This window comes from Copadichromis virginalis, linkage group LG13 (assembly GCF_057382275.1).
Source record: "Copadichromis virginalis isolate Kocher_CV1m ecotype Utaka linkage group LG13, C_Virginalis_male_GT1.1, whole genome shotgun sequence".
NCBI lineage: Eukaryota > Metazoa > Chordata > Actinopteri > Cichliformes > Cichlidae > Copadichromis > Copadichromis virginalis.
The window spans coordinates 28,795,073-28,822,101 of NC_140630.1; the positions used below are offsets into that span (position 1 = coordinate 28,795,073).

General features: G+C 40.7%; 1 protein-coding gene across 1 annotated transcript; it reads left to right on the forward strand.

Annotated features, from left to right (window-relative positions):
- The first annotated feature begins 1,938 nt into the window (after positions 1-1,938).
- LOC146695906 (rho-related GTP-binding protein RhoQ) lies at positions 1,939-25,190 on the forward strand. Its single transcript, XM_085478384.1, has 5 exons — positions 1,939-2,509; positions 2,805-2,863; positions 16,622-16,786; positions 19,957-20,052; positions 22,498-25,190. The coding sequence occupies exons 1-5, from the start codon at positions 2,368-2,370 to the stop codon at positions 22,657-22,659; spliced, it is 624 nt and encodes a 207-aa protein (XP_085334510.1). The 5' UTR covers positions 1,939-2,367; the 3' UTR covers positions 22,660-25,190.
- The last annotated feature ends 1,839 nt before the right edge of the window (positions 25,191-27,029 follow it).

Below are 27,029 nucleotides of genomic sequence, written 5' to 3' on the forward strand. Positions count from 1 at the left end.
GCACACGTGGTCACCCAAAACACTCAAACGCATTGATTAACATGTCGAACATCAGTCAGGTTAAAACTGCTAAAGATCCATGATGATAGACAACATCCAACTTTATGCAGGTGTTGTCACTTTGCAGTATGAAAGGCGCCATATAGCAGCTACATCTGGTGGGCGCTTGGCTTGACTGGAGGCTATAATTAACCTTGTCATTTAAAACCCACTGATATCTACCGGAAGTGAAATCATAACAGTGGTTTCATGAATGCTCCTCCTCCTGCCACCATCCAGCCCAACGCAGGGAGCGGTGCCTCCAATGTAACACCTTCAGCAGGAGTACTACATGTATGAGGTAATTGTTGTTTGGTCATGTGAGCCGCTGCAGCAGCTGTCAAATGTGATGATAGCAGGAGAATCCTCGGCACCGCCCCCTTCAGCTGATTGGACGGGTCGTAGTCGCCTAGGGACCATCAACCAAGAGATCATCTTATAGAGGGAAGGGGTGGGCGGTTATAAAGATTAGTTTGAACAACACACGGAGATAGATTGAAGAATAGAAACTATTGATGTTGTAAAACTTTACAGTAAAGCCTCTGACTTCTGACATCTCACTTTAAATGCCTGCAAACTGGTGTTGTTGTGCTACTGTGGCTTGTGCTTATTTGCTGACTCTATTATTATTATTATTTTCTTTCACACAATCAGTTTCTAGATATGAGACGTTTCCTGCCAAACTGTGACTTGGCTGATTATAAATGTAGATTGTGTTTTCACTTGAAGATGGTATCTGGTTGGTGTGGTTATATTTTACTGCTGTTCTGCTGCTGCACTGCCTCATCTCACATTTATAAACTCAGAAATAAAACAAAAGATAAGGTGTGAACATGGACTGCAACAGCGCTATCAAATGTGTGGTCTAAGCGAGACGAGCTCTTCAAAACAAACTTGTCTCTTGTTGCACCAAACTTTTAAGATTAAGAAGTCTTTAGCTGACTTTGGGATTCCCCTTAGCTTTCTCCAGGTCTTGACTCTTTAAATGCCCACAAAGCAGAGACAAAGATTTGGAGAGAGAAGAAAATAGGCTGCACATGTGCCTGCTCACTCCTTTTCACTTCAAAAAGAGTCGCTCCTTATTAAGATGGCTAGGGGTGCACTAATTCAAGGAGACAGCCCACACCTGGCCAACTGCATTGCAGAGGTCAAATCTGTGTGCCTCCTTCACTTCTTTCATAAACACATGCCTCCTCCTGTGGCGTCTCCATCTGCAGCTCCCCGGTCCCATCTCACATATCGCATATTCCATCCGTCCCACACACACACACACACACACACACACACACACACACACACACACACACACACACACACACAGCAGGACAGTAAGGATGGATCGTCTATTCATCCTCGCAGCCACAAAGTCATGTGAAAAGCAAACAGAGAGAGAGGGAGACGCCTAAATTTAGAGGCTGAATGTTGACTTAGACTTAGGTTACACCATTTCCAAACCGACAGACTGGGTATATTCTTTCATTTTATTAACAAGTGTTCAGTGACACATGCATGTCTGGCCAACATATATCACTACTGTCTTTATTTAAAGATTTATTGATACTTTAAAGGAGGTTTAATGTAAAATTCTTTCCATGGACATCCTACTGTGAAGCTTATAAGCCAATAAACTTTGTACCAGCCTTGGATTGAGAACGATTCAGATGGTGTGTGTGTGGAAACTAATGGTAAGTTTATCTCAAAAAGAGGATATTGTTTTATTTCCTGTGACACCCCCTAACAGAAATCTAATGTTTGCACACGGGATCCTTCTAAAGAAGCGTAAATAGTGTAATTACTCTGTGATCCAGGCATTCACAGCAGGCGGACTGTACTTTATCCGGAGCCCCTTGGTTTTAAACCCAAGCCCCGCCTCTTCAGTAGGCTAAGCGCACCCACCTTATCCACCAGCGGCACAGTGCGCCAGGGAGCAAGAGCGCAGGCTGCACCGTGGAGCGGGCATGGTAGACATGCAGTACCGGCAGACCGCTTCTCCCAGAAAACGCTTCCGATATTGGGTTTAAGGAGACAGCTTATTTGAAAGCCGGCTTGGGCCGAGGGGATCTTATTCTTTCTGACAGTCGTACAAAAAATACAATTAAAAAAAGGAACTCATTGACATTTGGAAGAACCTGATGGGTAGTGGGGAGGAGGGGAGAACGATGCAGTTCCAGCCCGACTCGGTGAGCCGCGCAGTCCGCCTCCGACGCTGGTGATGCCCGCCGTGCGGGGATCACCGCCCAGCAGCAGCAGCAAGAGGAGGAACAGAAGGAGGAGGTCAGGATAACAAGGGCGTCAGGGGCCGATGATGTCGTTGGGAAGGTCGGGATCATGGCAAACGGAACCGGTACTATCATGTTAAAATGCGTCGTGGTCGGAGACGGTGCGGTGGGTAAAACGTGTCTGCTGATGAGCTATGCCAATGACGCCTTTCCAGAGGAGTATGTACCCACGGTCTTTGATCATTATGCAGGTAGGAACACAGTTCTGCTGTTCGCCTTTATTATCTCATAATAGCGTGACATGCTGAGGTGCTGCCGCTCTGTGCTCACTGATAATTGGCCACATGCGAATCTAAGAGAAGAGAGATTTTAGAGACCCCCACCCCACCACTCTTCCTCCAACTGCATTGCATCTGTTGCTATAATCAAAACCACTTGTTTGTCGTCTTCATAGCACAGAGGGGCTGGGACCCCCCCACCCACCAGCACTCCCCACCCTCACCCCTTGGTTCCTCCTCTAAACTGCTCTTTGTCATTTCCTTACAGTGAGCGTCAACGTCGGGGGAAAGCAGTACTTGTTGGGACTGTATGACACAGCTGGTCAGGTAAAGTTTATTTTTTCCTCTGGCTCTGTGCCAAGCACGTCAAGGACACGCACACATGCACACACGCTCCAGCTCTATCTCGGTCTCTCCATGTGCTCCTGGGACCAATAACTATCCAACAGTGCCTTGGAAACACCCACAGGCTTCATATTCAGGCCAGGCACTAAGCTGCAACAGGTGATGGGTTTCGCACATGGCTTTAACTGCCTGAGTGTGCTGTGGCGTGGACAGTGATGGCAGTGAAGGGGTTTCAATAGTTCTATTATGTGGAGAACAGGGCTCCTATGTCCAGTAGTGATGTCACAGGTTTGTTAATAGGGCTGCTTAATGCATGGGCCTTTTCTTTACAATGTGCCATTCAGTGGGCAAGAGTTACAACTGTAATACACACACACACACACACAAAATATTGTGTCCCCTCAGCAGAAGAGCCAGTGTACACACAGATGGAGGAAGCTACTTGAAACACACAGCACACAGAAGCTCACCGAGGTGTGCGTATAGGAAAGACCCTGAATTATTTGTTTTTAGTGTAAAAGTTGTCATTTGGTTTTTATGGCGGTTTTGGTTTGATGTGAATAGCTAAGCGACAGCAGCTAAAGAGGAAGCAGTTAGCACATCAACTCTTTACATGTTAGTTATGTCAAAATTTGGTGCTTCAATCTTTGAGATTTCACACTATGACTGTATGCAAAGTCTTCATCAGTGTTTTTCATTATTGATTATAGGAGATGGTTATCAGCAAATTAGCTGAAAATGAAAACCAAGAACTAAAAAAGAATTGTATTCAAACACAATCTGTAGAAACATTTGCAGGTTGGATGCCTGTTTGACATATACTGACAGTGTAGTTTGGAGACTACATGAACCTGTGTGCCAGTGAAGCTACTTGTATCCAGGTGTCCCAGTAAAGGTGATGGGAGGTGTTGGGTTTAACTTTCGCAGGATGTCGTTGAAGCATTATGTTAGGAAAGAAGCTGAAAAAGGCTCCAAAAAGAATTTCTAAAGGCCACATTGGCAGGTACTACCAACCTCAAACTAAGCAAAAATTGTGCCTTTGAAACTAAAATAATATTTGTTATTCACTGGGAACTAGGGCTGTGCGATATGACCAAAATCTCATATCCCGATATAAAACCTCTATCGTCCGATAACGATATAAATCACAAAAAAAATAATATTTTCTGTAAATTCTGTGAATCTCGGGTAGGTGAAGTGTTTCCAGTTGGGCGTCGTGTACCTGGAGTCGAGTGTTTTAACAGATGTATGAAACGACACATTTTTAGACATAGGTTGTAACGGCCGCCGTTTTCTTTGTGAGTATTTATTACACGGCGTGCTGCGGGGAAAAGCCTGTTCTAACGTTTGAGTCTAAGGTTGATTTTTTTAGCACCTGACGGCTCTTTTTTTTTTTGCTTCTCATCCGTCAATACTCTGCATACTTTTTCACGTGATTCCGTTTATTTTGAAAAGTCTCAACAGAATCTTGAGGTTTATTGTGAAAGGTTTATGTGGAAAATAAACTAGCGGACATGCGATGGTTTTACCGTCGTTGTTGCTAAAGACAACCAATAAAAACAGGCGCTTGTCCGTCAGTAGTGTGGTTTCTATTAAATATAAGAGAAAGAGAGAACTTTAAGAAATTAATATAGCCACTACAGTGACCATCAAAACCATGAACAAACAGTTTATTTTGCGACACCACAAAACAAACGATAGCGTAAAATGAAACATAGATGTTTTTATATCGTCATCCGATATATATCGTTATATCGAACAGCCCTACTGGGAATGATTAGACCGTTCCCAAAAGACTAATCAACACCTAATCAACCATTTTTAACTGCTAAACGACTTATCATTTGCTGGCTTTACATGGAAGTTTGCAGTGGACCTTTATTTTTTTAAGTAGTTTCACAGTGAACTTTGACTGTTTGTTCTAACAGATCGCCATTTACATTTTCGATGGTAACTTGCAGGCTCTACCTGAGCAGATTTAGGCGGCCCATCTACCTGCAGAGAGCATCTCTTGTCAAATGGGGGCAGTCAAAAAATATGTCGTACAGCCGCTCTGTGGGCTACTCTTGTGCTTTTGTCGGTCCATGAGTCAGCCACGGAAAAGAGCAAAGTTACAAACAGACAAAGAGCTGACATCAAGCTGAGTGTTAAAAACAACACTGTCACTGTCTGCGCTTTTCCTGCTGCTTCTGTTCCTGACGAACTCCGCCGCTCCGTCTCTTTTCCGGCCCACTTGTCGGCCGGTCTGCATTTGCTTGACGCGCAGCATCATCCACACCGCGTACTGTGCAGTTGGGTTTTTGGAAGAACTCACAGGAGCACATTTGTGGTGGTTGAAATTCCAAAAAATATCTCCTCAGGTGGGCACAGACACAGTAGCTTAAACTTAAGCCTAGTTTAGTTGCGCAGTGCCTCACCTTTGGTAACATGTTCTTCTATGTTTATTGTTCAGTGACGTTAGTGGTCCACTGATCCAACTTTTCCACCTCCGATTCGGTACAGATACCTTGCTTTAGCGTATCTTCTGATACACTGTTACATTAATAAGCATTTGATGATCTCTGCACCTTTAATAATGAGATTTGACACTTAAGTATATATGGTTCATTATGGTTTGATGACCGTTAGTGTGGGTTCTGGAATATTCCAAGTAAATAATTATGTAGGCATTTATTGAACTGGTAAGAAAATAAAGCACAATAGGCTCAAAATACAACAAAGAAAAAAAAATATCAACGTTATTCACCTTGATTAAATTGCACAAGGATTAGGCTTTAACCTCCTAGGACCTGGCATTTTGGGTTATTTAGACCAAAATACTCAAGTTTGCTCTACAAGGGCCTGATATCCACTTACGAGGACATTATACTGCTACTGTTCTATCGACATTTTAAATGAATATCCTCATATGTGGCTCTCATTTTTCTCAGAAACAAAAATTAGGTAAAAAAAAATCTGGTAATTCTTTGTTTTTACATTCATCGTCTCCCAATCAGCCCAAATATCAATGGAAGAGTTCGGGTCTTAGGAGGTTAATGAAGTTGATGACCAAGTGTTGTTTTATCCCAAGTGCAGTAAAACCTTCCAAATAAGCGTTTCACAAACTGTGACGACAGTGTGAGTGAGCAAGTGATGTTATCGTCATCTCTGTTTGTTTTTCTTTTGTTTTTTTTTTAGTTGTGCCAACTAACATGACCGAGGCTACTTTGGATGTGCAGTAAACGTGTGCATGGTGGTGGGAGCATCGTGGTTTAGGCTTTCTTTGCTACCTCAGTCTGGATGCTTCACAGCCATTTTGAGAAAAAGGATTTCATAATTGTGCCATCAAATTTTAAAGAACAGTGTCAGGGTAGCACTTCATGGCCTGAATCTTTGGAGAGGTTTGGTGAAAACACGAGTAAATCATCAAGCACAAAAAAAACAAGGAAATTAATGATTTTAGGAATTACAGAGTCAGTTTTATCACATTACCTAATTAGGATGCCATGGCATGACCTAGGGAGAGCTGTCCAATCAAGACATCTAAGCAGTACTGATGAACTCGAAACTGTTTGTTAGCTCTAAAATTCCCCCATCATTGTGAAAGTCTTATTAGCAGCAACAGGAAATGTCTGATCGAGGTTCTCCAAATCGCTAAATTCATGAGATCACTTTCTTTTTCTATAGTCTGCTGTTTGGACAGTGTTATTAGCTTAGTCAGATCATGTTTGTGACTCAGATGACAATCAGGCCACATATTATGTGTAATGCGCTCAGAAATCCCAATAATTTCAAATGGCAAAAGCTCTGAATGGGCCTCTCTTGTATCATTTCACGATTTTCAGGCGTTTCTATGGCTAAAGCAAAGGACTAAAGGCACCCTGTAGATTTTTAAACCTCCAGTAGTGATTTAAAGCAAGAGTTTAGTGTGTGTAACAGATTTTTATTTTGTGCATGTACAAGAACCAGAAAAGCATGTGGACAGCTGCATAGACCTTCCTGTGTAGGGTATGTCTCTTTCCTGCTCATTAACAGTTGGCAGCTCAGAATAACCTAGCAATAGTTCAACAGCTGAGCAGTAGAAGAAGAAGGCATGCTTACTGTATATTGCACAACTCATAATACTCAAACACTGGCTGTGCAAATGAGGAGGAAGGAAATGGATTCAGCACTTTTTTAGATACGAGACTAACACACAGTGTGCTTTGGTGAGAAAAACTGAATGCACTCAACTATGATTTTCTTGCGTTAAGGCCTTCTGGTCTAACTTCAGCTGCACTGCAGGACAGCGAACAGTCAGTCGCGCATGATTAACCTCCTCATACTTACAGCAACCTAAAACTACACTCTTGCCAGAAGCTGAGTAGTTATTAACACTTTCCTCGTGACCTGTTCCGATGTGATCCATGCAGCAGAGAGACAAATGCAAAGCTCAGAAAGGTCAGCTTTGGCATATTTAGCTGGTTTCCTTCACAAACCCTGATTCACACACAAATCTGTGAGTGGGAAAAGATCGCAGACAGCCTGCATTTTTCTTCCCTGTCTTAAACAGCTACCTGTGGCTGCGCTATAATTTTCCCCCAAGAAAACAGATGGTAGAAGTGTTACTACTCACTTGTGAAAAGAGGAACACAACCTTTTGTCTATTCTGGCGTGTTTGATAGGCTGTGTGTGTGTGTGTGTGTGTGTCAGAGGAGGGTTTGTTTTCAGCTGATTCAGAGTGTCTCTGAAATGGAGAAGTTCTCCCAGATGTCTGCTGTGGGCGCCGCCGGCCTCCCAGAGTAGAGTTACTGCTCTTGAAAATGTGCCCCCTCACGTTTCTCCCGTGCCTCCGCCCCCGACTCGGCTGACCTCTTTATGTGGAGCAGAAGGCCAGCTGGTAATGTTTATAGCTTCAGCGTCTGATCAAAGACTCGATGCCCCCAAAGAGAGGAAAGGGGGAGGAAAATAGTGTGTGTGAGACAGAAAGAGGAAGAGAGAGAGACAGATGCGGGAGGCTAATCAAGTGTGTGTGTGTGTGTGTGTGTGTGGGGGGGGGGGGGTGAAATAGCTTTGGTTAAATTCAGACGCCTCTGTTTCGTTTTCCTTTCCATTTCTCTCCTGTTGATGTAAAACTCGCCCTTCATTACGTCCACCTCTGTCCTGCGCTACACGTGTTCATTTGGCTTCGATCTCCCTGCAATATTTATATTCCTGGCGTAGGCTGGAGCTCCCATAATGCTTCGCTAATTCCCAACGCCTATCAGCAACCTTACGTACGCATTGGGGTCGCGACTCTGTGCTGTCACGTTGGTGTCACATGTCACTCAGTGCCACATAATCACAGCTCGGCTCTGAACCCAGTGCCGCTGCGCCGCATCTGTTGTTGCTATTGCTTCCCTGCCAGTTATTGTCTGCGTCTCTACTCCAAGCACCGCCTTTTGAATTATTCCATATGGAAGGTCTGTGAAGTCTAATTTGCTGCAATGTGGCGAGGGAGCAGAGGGGAAAGTCTTTACTTATTCATTCATTCATTCATTCAGTCATTCTGCTGCTGCTGCACTCAAGAAAATCTAGCACCACTGGCGAGGAGGAGCAGGAGGAAACAGGAAGTGGATGCTAAGTGCACTAGAGCCAATGGAAACGACACTTAAGGACAGGAGCTCAGGAGCTGCGACCCCGAGGGATCCGTGTCTTACTACGCTATTAACTTCCACTTTGTAGTTGGATTGTTGCTGATTTGCTCAGCATGTCAGATGCACTTCCTATGATCACTTTCACATTTCCTGTCCAGGCTTTGGGTACAGTCTGATGAGTCTTTTTTGACTCAGCAACCCAAGGTGGCCTAGTGACCCAATAGGGGTGAAAGGATGACAGGTGGGGACGCGAGTGGGGTTTGGAAGAGGGGGAAACTGGTTTTACTCAGCCATGAGCCGGTCACCAGTCAGCTGCTCCAACACAGAGAAACAGGAGTGCTGTGGGCACGCCTCAGAAAGAGATTTTACACTTCAGAACAACTCTAGTGCTATTCTCTTGAATGGAGTCAACTAATTTGCACACTGCCTGACGATTATTAGTGATTAATCAGTCAGTTTGCAACTAATGGATTCTCCTTTTAATAAAGTATCAGAATAGTGAAAAAAGCTCATCACACTTTATAAAAATCTAAGGCTAAATACTGAAATGCTAGACTAGAGCTCGACCGATACAGGATTTTTAAAAGTGCTCTCTAGTGGAAAACCAGATCCAAAATTAACACGTGATTGAAAGGTGTTTGTTCCATTGCTTTACTTTAGAATTCGTTACATTTAGTTCTAAATGCTGCTGGTAACGTAAACTTGCTTTATTAATATTTACTTTGTTTGCACTGTGGCTCAGAAAGTGTTCCTCGATGATGAACGCGACCGCACGTTCAGGACTTCTTAGCTCTGTCCTGTCTTGTTTCAAATGTCACATCATATGAGGTTGACATAGTTGGAATTTTTGAACCAATGACAATAAAGGCCTCAAAGCCTTTTTAGGGTTTTTTTTTTCTGCTTTTATTGGGATAGTGCAGTGGAGAGAAGACAGGAAGGCTGGGAGATCAGGGGGAAGGCATACAGTAAGTCCCAGCAGGCCTCAGGGTCTGCAACAGCCTTTCAGTTTATGGGTTGCTTGCTTTACCCAGTGAGCTGTACCAGTGCCCAGAGGTCTTGAATCTTGAAAAAGAAAGTCTTTGTTGACCTTTTGGAAAAATTAGCAGGAGTTGGCTCATTATATCACTTGGCTATGCTGTTGAGACCGGTGCATGAAAGGGTGTTGATAAATGAAAAAAACACTGGATATTCTCTGTGGCTTTGAAACTTGTGCTTGGACTTTGATTGAAATACCAGACTACAGCTTCTGACTTAGCAAAGGGTGTGTAATGCATTTTTCTGCCATTTGGATTGGCCTTTGAAGTCAGCACCAGGATTTACATTTTGAAATGATTTAACTCTCTTCTTGTCTTTGTGAAATCTGCCATGATGTGCAGCACAGCTGGCACCCATCTGGCTTGTAGCTTACAATGCCAAGACGGGTTTTTAGCAGCTTGTGTATTTACAACACAGGCATGTGCCCTCTCTGAAAACAACATGAAAGACGCATAGGACTGATTCCCAGCATGTACATAGTGTTGTGATCCCAATACGCCAGCTTCTCTGGAGGCCTGCTGTGAGTGAATAGGTGATGATTTTCAAGTCTAGAATGAAAACATCTGTCGGTTTTCTTCTGCTCATCCAGTTCAGGGATGGATGTGGGGATTAAGGATCCTGTCCTTGTTGTCATAGGGCAAGTGGTGTGGTTCACCTAGGACAGGTCACCAGGCTAACACCTGGACACAGGCACAGTTAATCTGACATGAATGTCTTTGGACTGTGGAAGGAAACTGGAGTACCCCGAGGCAGACACAGGAAGATGATGCAGAAAGGCCCATGCAAACCAGAGGGTTTGAATCTTCCTGATGTGGTTTGACAGTGTTAACCACTGCACCACAAAGCTGCTTATAGTGAATATCTGAAAATGCAAAATGGAACACCAAACACCTAACCAGTGACCACATATTTGGGTAGGTGTCTGGTGTAATTATGGGTCCCAGTCAAAATAACATGAAAAACAACTTTGCAGTTAGTGGTAATATGGATGGAGTCAGTTATTTTCGCGTATACAGGCGCTGGCACAGTGTTTAGTGTAGGAATCCACTGTTATGTTGTAACGCTTTCCCTTCCCGCCATGCAAATTTTTCCAACTCCCAGAATACCTGACCAGCGTTTGACTCAGGCACGTTGCCATGAGCATGCTTGCTCCTACTGCAAATTGAGGACATGCTGTTACATACTGCGAAATGGTTGTTTGTGAATATTCGCAGCTGTGGATTCACGTGCGTTTAGTCCTCCGGAGAATTTGTTTCCTTTTTTTGCTTTTTGCAGCAGGAACAAAAAGGCTCAAAATCAAAGCCAAACGACACAGAGCAGGATCGAGTGTAGGACCTGAGGTGACCTCCTGTGACATCATCGGGGTCTTGACAAAGCTCGATATTAACGTACGAGGAAATCATACAAACTGTTTTTGCGTTTGGGGCTTCCGTACAACCCGTAAAAAACCAAAAAAAAACAAATAAAACCCTTAAAACCCAAGTGTAAATATTTAACCCAGTGTGACTTCAGTGCAATGAGACAATCCTTAGCAACAACATGAGAACAAGACAGGTAATGTTCATAGGACATTCAGACAAAGACCTGAGAAACATGACAAAATGCAACAATGCAACCCGTTCAATATTATTGTACTGTGAGATATGATGGATGTCTATTTAAGAAAGAGGGGGGGGGGCAGGGGGGGAAGAGAATAAAGATATGATGCACCAATGCAGACCAGTTCAGTGCTATTAAGAAGTTGGATATGGTTATTGTCCGTGAGAGGGGGGCAGAGAGGGGAGGGGGCAGAATTCAGGAGCCTCACAGCCTGTGGATACAGGCTGTTGGCCAGTCTGGATGTTCTGGCCTGTATAGACCTGTACCTTCTCCCTGAGGGCAGCAGGTGGAAAAGGTGGCGCGCAGGGTGATGTTGGTCCCGCAGGATACTGTGCACCCTCCTCAGACAGCGAGTGGGGAAGATATTACTGATCTCTGGCAGACTTGTTCCAATAATTCTGCCAGCTTCTTTCACCACCCGCTGGAGTGCTTGCTGGTCGGCCTTGGTGCAGCTGGGGAACCACACTAGAAATCCATACGTCAGAACGCTGCTGATGGCACAGTTGTAGAAATTCAACATCAGAGATCTGGAAATGTGTGCGCTCCGCAGTCTCCTCAGGTAGTAGAGGCGCTGTTCGGCCTTCCGTGCAACTAAGGTGATATGGTTGCCCCAGGACAGGTCAATGACAATAAATAAAATAAATACTAAATACTAAATCATACAAACTGTTTTTACTAGCTGAGTAATGCTAAGATGAGTAAACTCATATTTATAGAGAAAGTCATTGGTTTTCCCTTTGGTTCCTTCTCCAAATTTGTTCATTCATTTGAGTGAGTAAGCGCTTGGATTAGTGGATTATCCCTTAAGGCCATAACCAAAATGCTCCATTATCAAAACACACTGCATCCTGTGGTAAAGAATTGATATACATTTGGACTGTCAGTTTTATATATTAGTGTTAATAAAATCTTTGTTCTTTCTTTCTTTGTTGTCTATTTACTGCTGTCATTAACATCTATAAATAGAAACGCTGAACAGCCAACTTTTTGAATGAACTATGGCAGGATGCTCTCACTGTACAGGCATGAATGGACAGAGTGCATTAGAGCTTCAGTCCGTGATTAATGATCATTAATCGCCATTAGTGGGAGTAGAAAAAGGCACCACCCCCTCCCTTTTTTTTTTTTGTTGCTGTTTTTTTTTACTCCCGAGGTGAAATAAAGTATTTTGAAATGTGCAGCTTGGCAGATCGGAGTCGGAACTTTGTGATCAGAAGCGTCTCTGCCTGGGCTTGCTTTCCCACCCGGCAGCCATGTTAGAGCGAGCGTCTCTGACGCTGTTGATATAGGCGGTTTATAGAGCCCCGAGGAGGCGATGGAAGTAGAAAGGGAGAAAGATAGAAGAGAGAGAGAGTTGTGGAGATGGAGAGGAGGAGGGAATGACTCACTGATATAGCACTCATATGTCACTGAGTCAACAGAGCGCAGTCACACAGCCGAGCGCTCACAGTGGCTCATTGAAGGCGCTGAGTCTGGCCCTGATGGAAGTGTATGGGCATGTATAGACAGACGCTGATAGAGTTTAATGTACACATGCACAAGCTGCTCCTGTTCCCCTTTTTTTCCCCCCTCCATCATTCCTTTCCCGCTGATCATAATATTTACGGTACACTCCCGGCTAACTTGGACAGATCGTTGTGCAGCGTGTCTGCGATGCGCTCATGAACTGCTGGACTGAACTAATAAAAATGTGGGACATATTTTTAATGGAAACTTTTATCCAGAGCACCTTCACGGCAGCGATGGTGTAAACAGTTCTGTTCATTAAATCCGGGATTGAGCGCTGGAGACGTGTTGGACGATACACTGTGAAGACTCTGAATGGCTGCTGTGTTTGCCGTGCGCTGAGGAAACTGTACAGAGATGGGTATCAAACAAGCTTCGGGCCTGTTTACAGTAAACTGCTGAGCGGCTTCCACTGCGTCTGCAGCTTGTGGGGAAATCGGATTCATTTGTGCAGGCAAAGGTTATAGGAAATAAAGGCAAAGGAAATAAATAATCTAAATGGACATAGTGTAGGATCTGATGGAGGTGGACAATGTCCCCAGCACCACCACCAAAAGTAAAAATGTGAATTTCAACCAGATATCTAGATCATATTTAGATGCTATTACAGAAATGCAGATGCCTATGCCTCTGTGAACAGAACATCCACAGCCGACAGAGTATCAAAAATCTGTTTATGCCATTAAAAATTAAACAAAAAGGCATCTTTTTCTCGACGTCTCTTCACTAACCTGATAAGATGCTTTTCGTCTTTCAGTTTTTAATCAATATTATTTGGCAAAGTCACCTTCAACATTTTTCAGTGTCTTTGCTGGGCGGGTAGAATTTGCTTCTCTCTTGTATTACTTTGAAGCAATCGTATTGATAATCAAGCGCCTGATCAACGGACTCCTCGCCGTTAATGCAGTTGCACTTCAAACAGTTGCCTCACCCGTTAAATACGTGGCTTTAGATGTGTGACTTTTAAATTGTTTGACTCATACTATTATACAGGGTGTATTTAAAAGACTAATTCAAAGTGCTTTAATTCTGCAACCCTCTACAGGTAATAATCGAAACACGTACTGTTAGAAAGAGCGGATTCGTGAGTTTGACGTGGTTGAAAGTTGGTAGCAGTGACCCCAGACGTGCTCGCCAAGGTATGAGACGAGTCTGGAGGGGGGACACTTGTGAACATCCTATGTTTTGTATGTAAAACATTATATTAAGTCATGTATTTTAAAACATTTGGCAAATTTCTCTTTCCATCACTTTTAAAGAAATAACCCTTTTAAAATCAGATGTGACCTCGAAGGCTGTAAGAGCAAGTTAATGTCACTATCAGCTCATCCAGGATGCACTAAATATTCATTGCAGCACCCTTACACCAAAACAGTCTATGGATGTGCCATTCTTAACAATATCTGAATTGTTACCTGATAACACTGCTCCCGTTAATTCAAATAAAGTCGCTTCTAGGCCCAGAAAAACCAGGTGTAATCTTGGATTACATGAAGAACCAAAAAATACTTAAAGATCTAAAACAGTCCATTCTACCTGCAAGCTATGAGTTGGTGTGCAGGGAACAACGGGTACTGTTTTAAAGACCAAAGCTGCTCACACCAAACATCAGATTTTTTTCATTGTTTATTACTATTTTTGTATCAAATGAGTCATTATTAATGGATAGGCATGACCTGACAGGTTTATTAAATGTTGGCTAACCCAAAGAATGAAATACCTGACAAGTCATGATCCTTAATCATAATGACGCTGAACATGAAGGTTAAACAATTCAATATTGCCACATCTCAGTGTTGTAGCAGTGCCCAGAATGAGTTCTACACCTTGATATGCACTAAATGTGTGTAGTGCAGGTTAGTAATGCACTTTGAGGTCGATGTTCTCAGAGTATTTTTTAAATCCGGTCAAAACTGAGGCAGCAGACACAGGAATATCCCGATGTCATTTCTTATTTTAGGTAAAGCTTATGAAACACTGATAATACAGCTCACCGGCATTTTCTCATTAGTTGCTCGGTATGATGGTTTTTCCTTCTTACTTGTGAAATAACATGTCTGTTGGAGACGGTTTATTCTTAGATAATCCTGGTAATAGGCTTTAAATTTATTTTTGTCAACCACTGGAAATATCGCTCTAAAGTTAAGAAATTATATACCTGGACTTCATGTGTAACATACTATAGCTGACAGTGTGCAAATAATTGCAAAATCTGACAGCTGAGAAACTTTCCATCAGATCATTTTAGTCATGCTCGTGTTTCACCTTTGCCTAAACTGTATAACATGTGTCGTGCACAAGGTTTAAAGATTATTCTTATTAATTTTGCTCTCAGGTTTGCTACAAGCACCGGATAGTTTGCACTCAAAATGGTTTTATCGGGTGCGGAGGTTCAGCTAGTGTCAGGTAAGATGACACAGGAAATGTACTTAACTTATTGTGCTGTCAAAACACTCAACCAGCCAGTGTAACAAAACTCAACTCCCCCGAGCACTCTGAGGCAATTTTTTACGCATGAAATAAGGACATCTTGAAAATCAGGTCGGAGTGTTTACCACATTTATAGATGTCTTTTTTTCAGATGTGGCACACGGCAAGAAGCGCTCTGCTTTAATGTTTTGTCACTACTGGAAATGTTCTATGTGTTTTGGTTAATGGAGAAGCCTGAATAGAACCTGCGTGAGGCAGCGTGCATGATGCCAGTGGTTAATCTGTTAATCGCACATTGATGCAATCCAAGAATCCCACACGCTTTGTGCTTGGGAAGTCACAGGTGAGCAGCAATCTCCAATCCGATTAGCTTTACGTGTATTTTTATCTGGTATTGCAGAGAAAAGTTCAGGGTTGCGGTACCTGTGTGAACATAGCTTAAGAAAAAAAAGCCTCTAAGAGTTGTTTGAAATCCCTGCATGAGCCCCATCTGTGAAATATCGCACTCATTTGGAAGTAAGAGGATGAAATACTCGTAAAGTATTGAATTATATCCACTTGACCTATTCCAGTGAGGCATTGTTGACTAATGCACAACATGAGCACAGGGCTTGAAGATTTGTATGCTTATTTTATCATCTGCTCCAATTCAATATAAAGTCTGTATATCTTAAATCCATTACCCGGGTGACAAAAAAGGAGGACGCCTCTGCCTGGCTGATGTACTGCTGTTTGAGGAGTTTCCTGTCATTCTGCTCATTTGCAAAGCCATTCCCAGCGGTTTGTAATTGAGTTATAGGCGATTTGGTGATAGCACACTGTGCTGTCTGCTTTGGCAAAGAATTGAACTCGCTGAAGGCATCAAGATGAAAGAGTTTAATTCCAGTGTTTGGTTGTCCTTTTGCAGCATCTTGGTCAGACGTTGTATTCAATCTTCTTGAATTCAGTGTCGCAGACAATAAAAGTGACAGAACTGAGACTGATTCACTCAGTCAAGTTGGTCTGGTTGAGTCATATCTCCTTACGGGAGATTCATTGATTCCCCATGTCTCTAACCAGCGGCAGGAAAAACGTGCCATCAGTAGACGTGAGATAGGTCGCGAATATTTATATGAGCGCAACTCAGACACTATGTCGAAAAGACTTCATCTTTGGCGAGGACAAGGGAGCGCCTGATCTGGCTCACAAAGGGCAGTGTTGCATTGGTGAATTGGTCATTTACACCACACAGATATCGGAGATGGCAGTGTGTCTGGTTCTCAGCATCTTGTGGTGATGCCTTGTGCTCAGCTCGCATTAGAGGACTGCAAATGTGATATAATAACTGATTGTCTGTCAGAAAGGGAACTCTCACATTAACGTCATCTTCTTGGCATTCGTTTCTTGTTTTAACTCTGACCCTAATGCACATAACACGGCTCAGGAGCCACTTTGGCACTGTGTAGCTCTCTGGTCATCATTCTGAGCTCATCTCATAATCCTTTAATAATCGATGAGTAAGAGTTTCTCAGATGTGAGGAACAGGAGTGAATCATATCTTCTGATTGTTAACTGGTGCTGCTCTGTCTTCTCCCAGGAGGACTACGACCGCCTGAGGCCGTTGTCCTACCCGATGACCGATGTCTTCCTCATCTGCTTCTCTGTGGTCAACCCCGCCAGCTTCCAGAATGTGCGTGAAGAATGGGTCCCCGAGTTGCAGGAGTACGCTCCCAGTGTCCCTTACTTGCTCATCGGCACGCAGGTTGGTTCTGGAAACACGTAACAGACGCTTCCCATTCTCAGCTGCTTTGCGCATATGTGGTGGATGTACCTGCATTTGTCATTTCTGACACGCTGGAATGAAATGAGGTTACCAGAGAAGAATACACTGTTGAGCTCATACCTGATGTTTTCAGATAGAGATGAAAAGGAATGAAAAATAAACTCAGTTACTTAGACATATTGAACAAACTTTAATCATTTTCATCCAGTATCAGTCTGATCCTGACTCAGAAAGCTAGACCAAGTACAACAGTGACAACGTGGAAGTCCACTTTATATACATACATGGAGGTGGTGCAACTACACTTTCCTTCACAGCTTTGTTATAGTTTTTTGCTTTATTGGTGACAGTGGTGTCGCTGCCGGTTTCTCGCTCTCATTCTTATTAAGCTTGGCGGAAGACTTATTTTACTGCTCTTATGGTAACATTATGTGCTGTCAACGGCCTGATTAACATTATTTCACTTCACTTGTATCCTGTCAGTTCCACTCTACCCACAATGTATGTGTGAGTGTGTTTGTTTGTTTGTGTGTGTGAGAAGATGCACATACAATCAGGGAAAGGGGCATAAGATCAGTGAAAAAAATGCCTGTCGTCATTAATTCACTAATAAATATTATTTAAATTAAAAATTTACTTATTATAAGTAAATTTATATTCCTGGATGTATTTATTTTTTTTAGGTTTTGTTTTTATAAGGTTATGTGAGCAAGTGTAAGTCAAGTCTAATGTTATCTTACATAAAGGAATGATTCTCAGTCGCTAACATAAGGATGATTAGCACAAGCGAGATTACATAATTTTAGCGTTAGCACAAATGCCAATAGCAAGTGCTGCTGTACATTAACAAACATGCTGGTTACTCTAACATGAATATATATAATATGGAATATAAAAACAGTAAAAAAAAAACAAACAAACACACAACAAAAAATGAAAAAACTGGGACACAGTTTTGTAAATTTTACCAGAAAGCTTTGTTAGCATGCTAGTTGCATCCTTGCAGTTAGCTACAGTGACAAAGCAATCTCTCCATTCCTCCGTCTGTAGCTGTCAAGTAATCCTCCCGCTGTGCTTCTGTCTCATAATCCGCCTCCTTTGTCTGTGTTTACATTCACACACTGAGCTGCTGTACTTCACATAACCCTCGTGTCTCTTTTCTAAAAGCATCTGATTGACATCTCTGCTGTTGTAATAAGAGCTCAGCTGAGGAGCTGACGTATGAGAAATAAAGGAAAATTTCACATTCAGAAGACAGCAGAACTTTGCTGTGGTATTAAAAGTTGAAGCCATTATTTTATTAACAGCTAGATTTTCATAAAATAAATCAGCACCTAGCATAATCCATCTATCCATTCTGCTCCACTAAGCTATTTTTTTTTTCACACCAAACACCATAATATCAAACCCATTTCTTTATAAATGACTATAAACAAAATATTGTATTAGATTACACATAAAAAAGACAAATGATGATAACTGATCAACTGGGAAAACATGAAGCACCTTCATCCATGTTAAATGTGATCTTTAATTGCAGCCCTAATATTACTTAGGCAAGGTATCTTTGAGAACGGTGGGAACATGACAAAACATCGCAGCTGCCCATTAAAGAGGACTAAGACACAACTAAGAGTAGGCGCATATCTAAAAGTACAGGTGCTGAAATAGACCGTAGGTGGTAGCATGGAGGAATTAGATATTAGCTGTCTGGCTAATACTGTAGTACTCCACAGCTGACTCTAGATTTATTTGTGTTTCTCTGATTCATGCAGTTATTTAGTTATATGGGGGATAAAAAAGTGGTGTAACCTACCATTTACCAAGAAAGTTGAAAAGTGATAAAGAACAATGTATTTTCTTTTTCTTACACTGTTTTCTTCAACTTAGAAATTAGCCTATTTCAGTATAAACACCATCCAGACTTTGTTTTTTCTGCTTTGCACTGGTGTTGTGATTACATCATGAGTCATGCAGTGTATTAGTTTGGTGATTAACTCATGAAATATATTATCAATGCATAAGGTTGATGTAAAATGTATGTATTAACCCTCTAATTTGCTTACCATCGTGTCATATGTCAATTAACTGTATCCTTCACTCTGATTGGTAGTCGCTTCAATCGTTTGCTTCAAAGTTGAGAGAAGTTTAACTTGGGAACCGTGCTTTTTGCAGTGTATTACAAGTTGGAAGTAATGAAGTTGGTAAAGTTGTTGACTGAAACATTAAAGCTTTGGTCTGTAAAACCAAAACACCGAGCTGAAAGATGCTAAAGTGATCAGTAATGCTGAGGGCAGATGTAGATCCGAGTCTGGAAGAGACCATTTTCAAATTCCACAATTATGTTTTTCAGCCACTGTCACTATAAAAGTACTAATTAGTGCAGCTTTAAGCCCAGCCACTCATGTAGTCGGGGAGCTGTGAAGATGAGCCAAAGAACAGAAGAAATTATTTATTAAATAACAGCAAAAATATGGAACGGCCAGTACAAACCTGACCAACGATCTCAGGCTGATTTGTCACATATCGCTTTAGGCGTTTTATGTCCCCGTGTTAAATGTGAGGTTTAAATCTGTTAAAGAAGCAATTAACAGTTTACTGATTCTTATGACACAACATTAATCCAGAGCATTAGCTTATTTCTTAAACCTTAAAAGTCACGGCCAATATCGCGCTTGCTTAAAACTGAGGGCAGTTGATGTTTACTGCGCTGTTATCAGTTCCTGCTATAACTCACTCGCCGCTCCACTGGCTGGATGCTGATATGTGCACGCTGCCGCAAATCTCCCCAATCAAGAAATGGGTTAATGAAGGCCACTTCCTGTTAGCTTTAGCAGTTGGATTCGTTGATTGTAACAGGTTATTACTGAGATATGGACGGGCTGTAGGTGGAGAGCGTTCCAGTGAATAAAAGCAGAGTGAAGAAACTTGTGGTTGTCTGTGAAATTGCTTTGCACAAGAGCAGGAAGTGTGGGCCAACATGGCTGTGTTACAAAATGAGAGCTCGCGCTGTCAGTTACAGCTCATTCCTATGTATAGATGCAATGATGAAATCCCTCTGTGTTACGCAAATATGAGCTATTAATAAAATCTATATCATAACAGCAATACTAATGTTGACTCAGCTAAAAGAAGCGTATCTTTTTCAGATTGATCTCCGTGATGACCCCAAAACCATTGCCAAACTAAATGACATGAAGGAGAAGCCCATTGCCACCGAGCAAGGACAGAAACTGGCAAAGGAGGTTTGTATGCCGAACTAAAGGGAAGCTTCTATTTTCACTTTCACTGTTGCAGAATTGAGCTGCCCAGTCCAGTTAGATTCCTGTGTGTTGATTTGACCTAGGAATGTCTCTTTAGAAATTCTTGGAATCAAGACCTTTGCGCATTCTTTGAGTTACAATGAATCCGGGAATACATTCCGAACCAACACAGATGTCCAGCAGAGTTCGAGACTCTGCACCATAGATACCAAAGGCGATCTGTGATTAATCACTCCTGTCAGAGCATGAATAAGGCTCAGTCTTTCAAAACATTACTGCCTAGATTCATTTTAAAGTCTATATTCGTGCCGTTTTGGCAATGTAAGATTTCAATGCGATTCTCATCTCATGGAGTCATGAAGTTTTCTGAGGCCTCAAGGAAACTTGGAAGAACATGTCGGGTCAAATTAGACCCCTTTTCCTCAAAGTGAGCAGCATTTTACCTTGGGTATTGTTTCCTATAGTTGCTGTTGTAGGTAACCCATCTTCCATAATCCAACTCAAGATTAGAAATTTTTTTTTTTTAAAGGGTAAATTTCAAATATTTTTAAGAAATAGTTTATCCAGTCATGTGAAAAATAACTATTTCCCATATTTGAAGAAGCAAAAGTGATTCTAATTGAAAAAGTACATAGTAAAAATACATCCTAGTCCAACAATTGATGCAAAACACTTTGAGGGAGTGATAGATTGCAGCTTTTCCTGTATAAATAAAGGTCTATTGCTTGCTTTGCTGTTTGGGATCCCATCATGCCAACATCTAAAGAACATTTTGAGGCCTTCAGAAGCAAAGTCTGTAAGTCTGGTAAATTATTTAAAGGAGCTCCAAACAGTTCAGAAAGAAAAGAAGGAAAAAAATCATCCCATTGTAAGGAAAAGTAGTGTGGATTTCATGACTGGCTGCCCTGTTACATTCAAGTCAGTAACAGATATTTTGATATAAAAACCAGTCTGATGATCTAAAAATTCCATCAGAAGATATAAAGGGAACTCTTGCAGCTCCTTTGTTAACACGTCATGTGCCTTCACAGTTCTACACTGCAGACAGATTTCACCTGGGAGCAGTGCCACTAATGGTATTTGCTGTTCAAAAAGAGCTTTAAAGCAAAGCTACCGTTGGCCGTTGCAGAGTTCAGGCCTTCTAAAATAACCGTGCTCTGGACGGTCAGATCAAAGATAAATTTGTTTGGCCACAGTAAAAACAGGCATTTTTGGTGAAGATCAAAGTCAACATTTTAGAAGAAAAGCTGAAAAATCATGATAGTGAAAATGTTTGAGGTTACTGTGATTCCTTTGGACAGTACAAAGGAGTGACTCGACAAAAGAAATAAAAGTGTTTACAAATCTTTAATTTGGATCCCCAATGAATGCTAACCTCTAAAAAGCTCGTTAGTTAGGCGCTAAAGAGCTGTTTTTGGTCTAGCCGTTTTGCAAAGCAATTTTTTACACAAATCAGGTGTTTGAAGGGCCTTTTTTCATATTGGACATGAAATAATAAATGTTTCTGGCTTTAAAGGGCTAACTTATTTATTCAGTTATGTGAACATTCATCGGGCTGTTTTCTATACTTGAGCGGCCTCCATAAACATTCCTGTACTGGCCTTGCTCACTTGCCATTAGCTTCTAAAGTTACCCACTAATATCAACCATAGCCAAAGCAAATAATATATGATTACACTGCTAGCCTGATACAATTATAGCATTCAGTGTTTCTAGCTAGCAGAGCTGCTGCTGAGCCTCTTCCACTCTTATTACATTTCCTTTTTAATGGATGGGTGTCGTAGCATTGTGGCAGAGGTGATCCAAAAACCCAGACTGGTAAACAGATACTCTTAGACACTTTTATAGCTCTAAAGAAAATATAAATCTTTAAAAAAATGGTGAAAACTGTGCTTCTCTGTTTTCCAGTTACATCCATCTTACAGTTCATACTTTAGGACTGCTTAATATCCAAAGGTACAAAGGTGGCACTTGCATATAAACCATAGAAAAAAGCTGTTAAATAACAAACATGTCAACTTTACCAAGAAGCACGAGAGAAAATGGAGATAAGTTATATGCTACATAGATGTATTTGAGATCAGGAATTTAATTTTCTTCTGATCTTTAAGCCAATCACTTGCCAGATATCTCTATGTCAATGACCGGACCTCCATTTTTTTTCTTGGATGAAGCCCATAAGGGTGAAAAGTTGGCATGTTTGTTGACACTGGCAGACTAAATTGGTAAAGTTCAGATTCATCAACTTTTTCCTGATGTTTTGTGCAAGTGACGTCTTTGTGCCTTTGGGTATTTAACTCTTTGATAGTGCTACAGTTTGGCATATCTACCAATCTACAAGAAAGTGAACATTTTCCAAACTATTTTAATGTCAGTGCCGTTTGAACGTTGCGTTGCTGTGACTGACGATCCCTCTGTTCTCTTTAGATTGGTGCATGTTGCTATGTGGAATGTTCAGCATTGACCCAGAAGGGCCTGAAGACGGTGTTTGACGAGGCCATCATCGCCATCCTGACCCCCAAGAGAAAGAAGGGGTCTCTGAAAAGGAGACTGGGGCCTCGCTGCATTAACTGCTGTCTGATTACGTGATTACATATACTCAGAGATCATTCAGCAATCAACCACAAACCAAACCTGAACTGAGAACAAAAGACTGGCAGAAAAATGCACAGACAGCAGCTGAGACAAAAGAGAGGACTGAAAGGACAAAACGAGAGCCACTTTGGAGCTCTTTGATGGCCATAACTCTTTCTTGCTGTCCAGCACTGGGGTTAGGGTTGCAGTTTACTACCAAAGGAGCACAAAGCCCAAGTCAGTCTCTTCTTTTAAAAGACTTTTGCCTCAGAAGTACATTCTTTTATAACCATTTTTAATCATTTTTCTGTATAGTGTTGTTGTATGCTGTCATGTATGGACAAAAAAACAAAAACAAAAAAACAAAACACAAAATGACATTGAATGACTAATGCTACATTTTAAAGAGCTCATGTCATTTCTGTTTATGGGAGGTAGATTATTGATTAGTATATTTCTAAATACAAGATCAGATGTGCAAGAGAAAAGACCAGAAATAATGAGCTATTGAAAGAGAGGCTGGCTTTAGTGACACTGTGACGGTGTCCAGGATACTTTTCTGGACATAAGGGCCCAGTTCTTTTTGTTTAAAACTTCTTCCAAAAAGATCTTTGGCCCCAAAAAAAAGTCTGTCTCCAATTATTTGTCGTTTGAGAACCTGCTAATGAAAAACCACACAAGATTGTGTTGGGACAAACGCAGTTCGGATGTCAGATTTTGGATCTAGGACTGAGTGATCTTAAAGTTTGAAAGTCTTGTTTTTTGCCTTATGGAAAATGGGAAAAAATGTTCTATAGCGTGGCATGCCAAAACATTCGGAAAGTTAAGTTGGGAGTCTGATGTCTTAATCAGAGACTGAGGTTTATTATCCATTTTTGAAATCTATATAATCCAGAGTTTATGAAAAGTCAATCTGTGCAAATAACACTTTATGAGCTTATAAATGTATTTCCTTTATTTTCTGTTATTCTGCAATAATTCTTTAATCGACATTTAAGGAAGTTCTACAAAGAGAAAAGGAGACGAGGGATCTCATTTCAGAAATGAAACTCTGATTCATATCAACGTCCAAAGACTCCAATGCACACGCTTTTATCGAAGTCCGATAGCTGAGATGACCCAATGCTGTACATCTATTGCACAACATGAAGCACAGATGGTGACACTTTGTTTCCTAGCAAAGCCAAGCACATTTCTCTGCTTTCAGAAACTGACCCCATCCCAGAATAGACCGACTGAACCACAGAAGATGCACATTGCTCTATCGGGCACAAGTATGAGCGTAGCACACCATCTTCAGAGTTTATCAAGTCGACAAAAAGTGGTTGGGATGTTTCCTTGAACGTCCCGAATTTCAATTCTTTAGGAAGTGCACAACTGATCCAAACTTCTGAAGTGGTATGAAGGGTTGAAGAACTAGCTGCAACAGCTGTTAGTTAGTAAGCTGTTGCTAATCCTACTTATAAGTTAGGTCGTTACATTTTGGAGATGTGTTCATTACTACATCAAGTTGCACCACAAAAAGTAGTTGCATACAAGGACATTTGTTGTCACTAAATATTTCCACCTAATGGCCTAGTAGCTGCAAAATAATGTAAGATATGTCAGCTAGCTGAAAAGGCTAATGTTAGCTTCATAGCTGACATATTTGACCATATTTCAAAATAATGTTTATTAAGCTATTTATAAGATGAGGAAAATTATCTCTTACACTTTCAAATAATTTCCAAGTTACAAAATGTTATGCCAATAGCATTAAATGTCAAACATATTGTAAATTAGATCAGCATAATCACCGATTGGTGCTTGTTTTAATGTAGCAACTACTTAGCCTTCTGAAACTGTTGTTTTGGGCATTTTTGATAAAGTTATGTGATATTCTTCAGATCGTATCACAACCATTTCAACCCAAATGACTAAAGCCTTTTCAAGCTTAGATGATTTTTTTTTAAATGTTAAATGGTGCAACTTAGTTCGGCAAATCACCAGTTTGAAACTAGCCATTAGCGACTTAGCTAGATATATGAATAGTTGGAACAACCCATGTGCAGGAGACAAAAAGTCTTTCAAAAAGTCTGAATCAAAAAAATAGTGTTTTAGGCAATAAGGTCCTGAAATGAAAGCCAGAAGAGATTTAAGGAATTTTTGACCAGCACCCATGGACTATCCCTGTCATTTAAGCGATCTCGTAAAGAATCTGTCACCTGTGAATTGCATTACAATTTAAATAGAATTGGAGGTAATAATTAAACTTTAGGATCTAGAGCAATTACTCCACCCATTCCCCTCCACAAAACAAAGTGTATGCAACAAAGGTCTCCAGCCAATATGTTTATAGGTATGTAACAACTGGAGGTCGGGACTGAACTTTTCTTGCAAGACAGACATAAAAATGCCAGTGCTTCTTGTTTTTATGCATTTGTTATTAGCTTTTTAAAATCTTTAAAAAGAAAAAAAAAAGATTTTAATCAAAGGTGCCAACTTGCTGTTAACTTTCTGTTCAGAGTCAGATACAATGTTTGATTAAAGCTTTAATGTAAAAGGTGCTCCTCCTCTCTGTCCCAGCCTGCGTTGTTGTAACTGTCTTTTTGAGCAGCAGACGACTGCAGGGTGAACAAGCCTTCTATCTACTGGACAGTTTTGCTTGCTTATGTTGTGTGAAGGTCCACCCTCAGGATCCAGGACCTATAAGTGCCACAGCCACCGATGCATTCTCCCGTTGATGCTTCTTTCTTCTCAATAAATGTGTTTACTGTCTTAAAAAGTCAGCTTGGGGATTTAACTTGGAGTGGGCCAGATGTGATGTGGGATGCATTTGTGGAATAAACCTTTGCTATGCTTATGTTCATAACAGGTTAGATAAGAAGGTCAGGAGAAATAGATATTAAAAAACACACACAGCATTAATGCATTAAAGATTTACAGTGCTGTGAAAACATATTTGCCCACTTCCTGATTTCTTATATTTGCATAACTGTCACACTGTCACACATATGAGATCATCAAACAGACTTTAATATTAGAGAAAGGTAACCTGAGTACAAGTTTTACTCTTGTTAAAGTTTTAACTCTTGTTAAATCAGGAGTTATCTCCGATTGATCACATATTTTGTTTGGAAAGTTTAGTCCAGTTTCTCTTAATTAAATTATGTTTTTAAAACTGCAATTGGTATTTATGCTCTTTATATTATATTCAAATAAGTTTGCTGATCTGAAACGTGAAAGCGTGACAAATACACAAAAAAGTTTGCATCTTTTATTTTGAAACTTAAAAAAGGAAATTAATCCGTTTATGTTTAAATCTATTTTTGAGATTATAAGATGAATTGATTTATCTCTTGGGCAGGAGCGCCACTCACTGGGTGCAGTCTATATGTTCCTCTCTGTGGAATAATTAACTTCACTTTACATACACAGTTTAAAATTTTACTCTGTTTATTTGGTGTGGAAATTTACAGTATCACTGGATGTATCAGTATATGACAGTACCTCATAGTGGAACATATTTAACTCATAAACATTTATGATGCTGCTAAAAAATCAGTGTTCAATAATTTATTCATGCAAACTTCAAACAACACATTTCCATTCATTTTTGTACGAGTTCCTTCACTGTGATATAAACTATTTTATATTGAAAAAACAAAGTTCAGGCACATATGGCTGAAATTTTTTTTTAACACTCTGAAATCGAACATAGCACTTTTTTACAGTCTAAGTTATTTGCATGTCTCTCATTATTGTGCACGTATGGCTAAAATTTGACGGTACACATTAATGCAGTTTAAAATTTCCAAAGCATGATTTCAACTGAAGAAATTATTTTTTTACAAAACTGTTAAGTAAAACTGTGTAGATCTCCATATTATAGCTCTGAAGGGGATAAATCACCTTTTATGTGACCCGTAATATCGAGGAGCATTTCATCTCAGAAGTTAAGACTCTTTATTAATGCTTGGTATCACTTTCATGCATGTTGACCAAAAAGCCACAGGGTTTCCTTTACTGGCAGAATTACAGCATCCTTGTACACTGCAAAGATGAGTTCATTTAATAATATATATAAAAAAGTATTGTTAGATTTAAACAGGGGACAGTTATATTACTTTGAGTGTGCAGTACTTAAATAAGCAAAGTAATATTATAATATTATACTCTATCAACATAACAAGAGCTCTTTAATTTTAGTTTAAAGTAACTTTATGCTAGTGTATTTTAGAAAATGTTACAATAAATGAACTACAAAGATCACATGTTGAAAGTCCTACTTTATTTTTTAAAAAGCAAATATAACTGTACAAAATATTTTCTTTGCTTTTCTGTAAACACATAGAGATTTCGTTTTTGTCAAATCCTTGTATACCACACATTTACAGGAGCACTGG

Bases quoted from the DNA above. Each gene is read 5' to 3' on its own strand.
- LOC146695906 (XM_085478384.1), top strand. From the start codon at position 2,368: ATGGCAAACGGAACCGGTACTATCATGTTAAAATGCGTCGTGGTCGGA. The intron at 2,864-16,621 runs GTAAAGTTTATT...GTCTTCTCCCAG, and splicing joins TGTATGACACAGCTGGTCAG to GAGGACTACGACCGCCTGAG. The intron at 20,053-22,497 runs GTTTGTATGCCG...TGTTCTCTTTAG, and splicing joins GACAGAAACTGGCAAAGGAG to ATTGGTGCATGTTGCTATGT.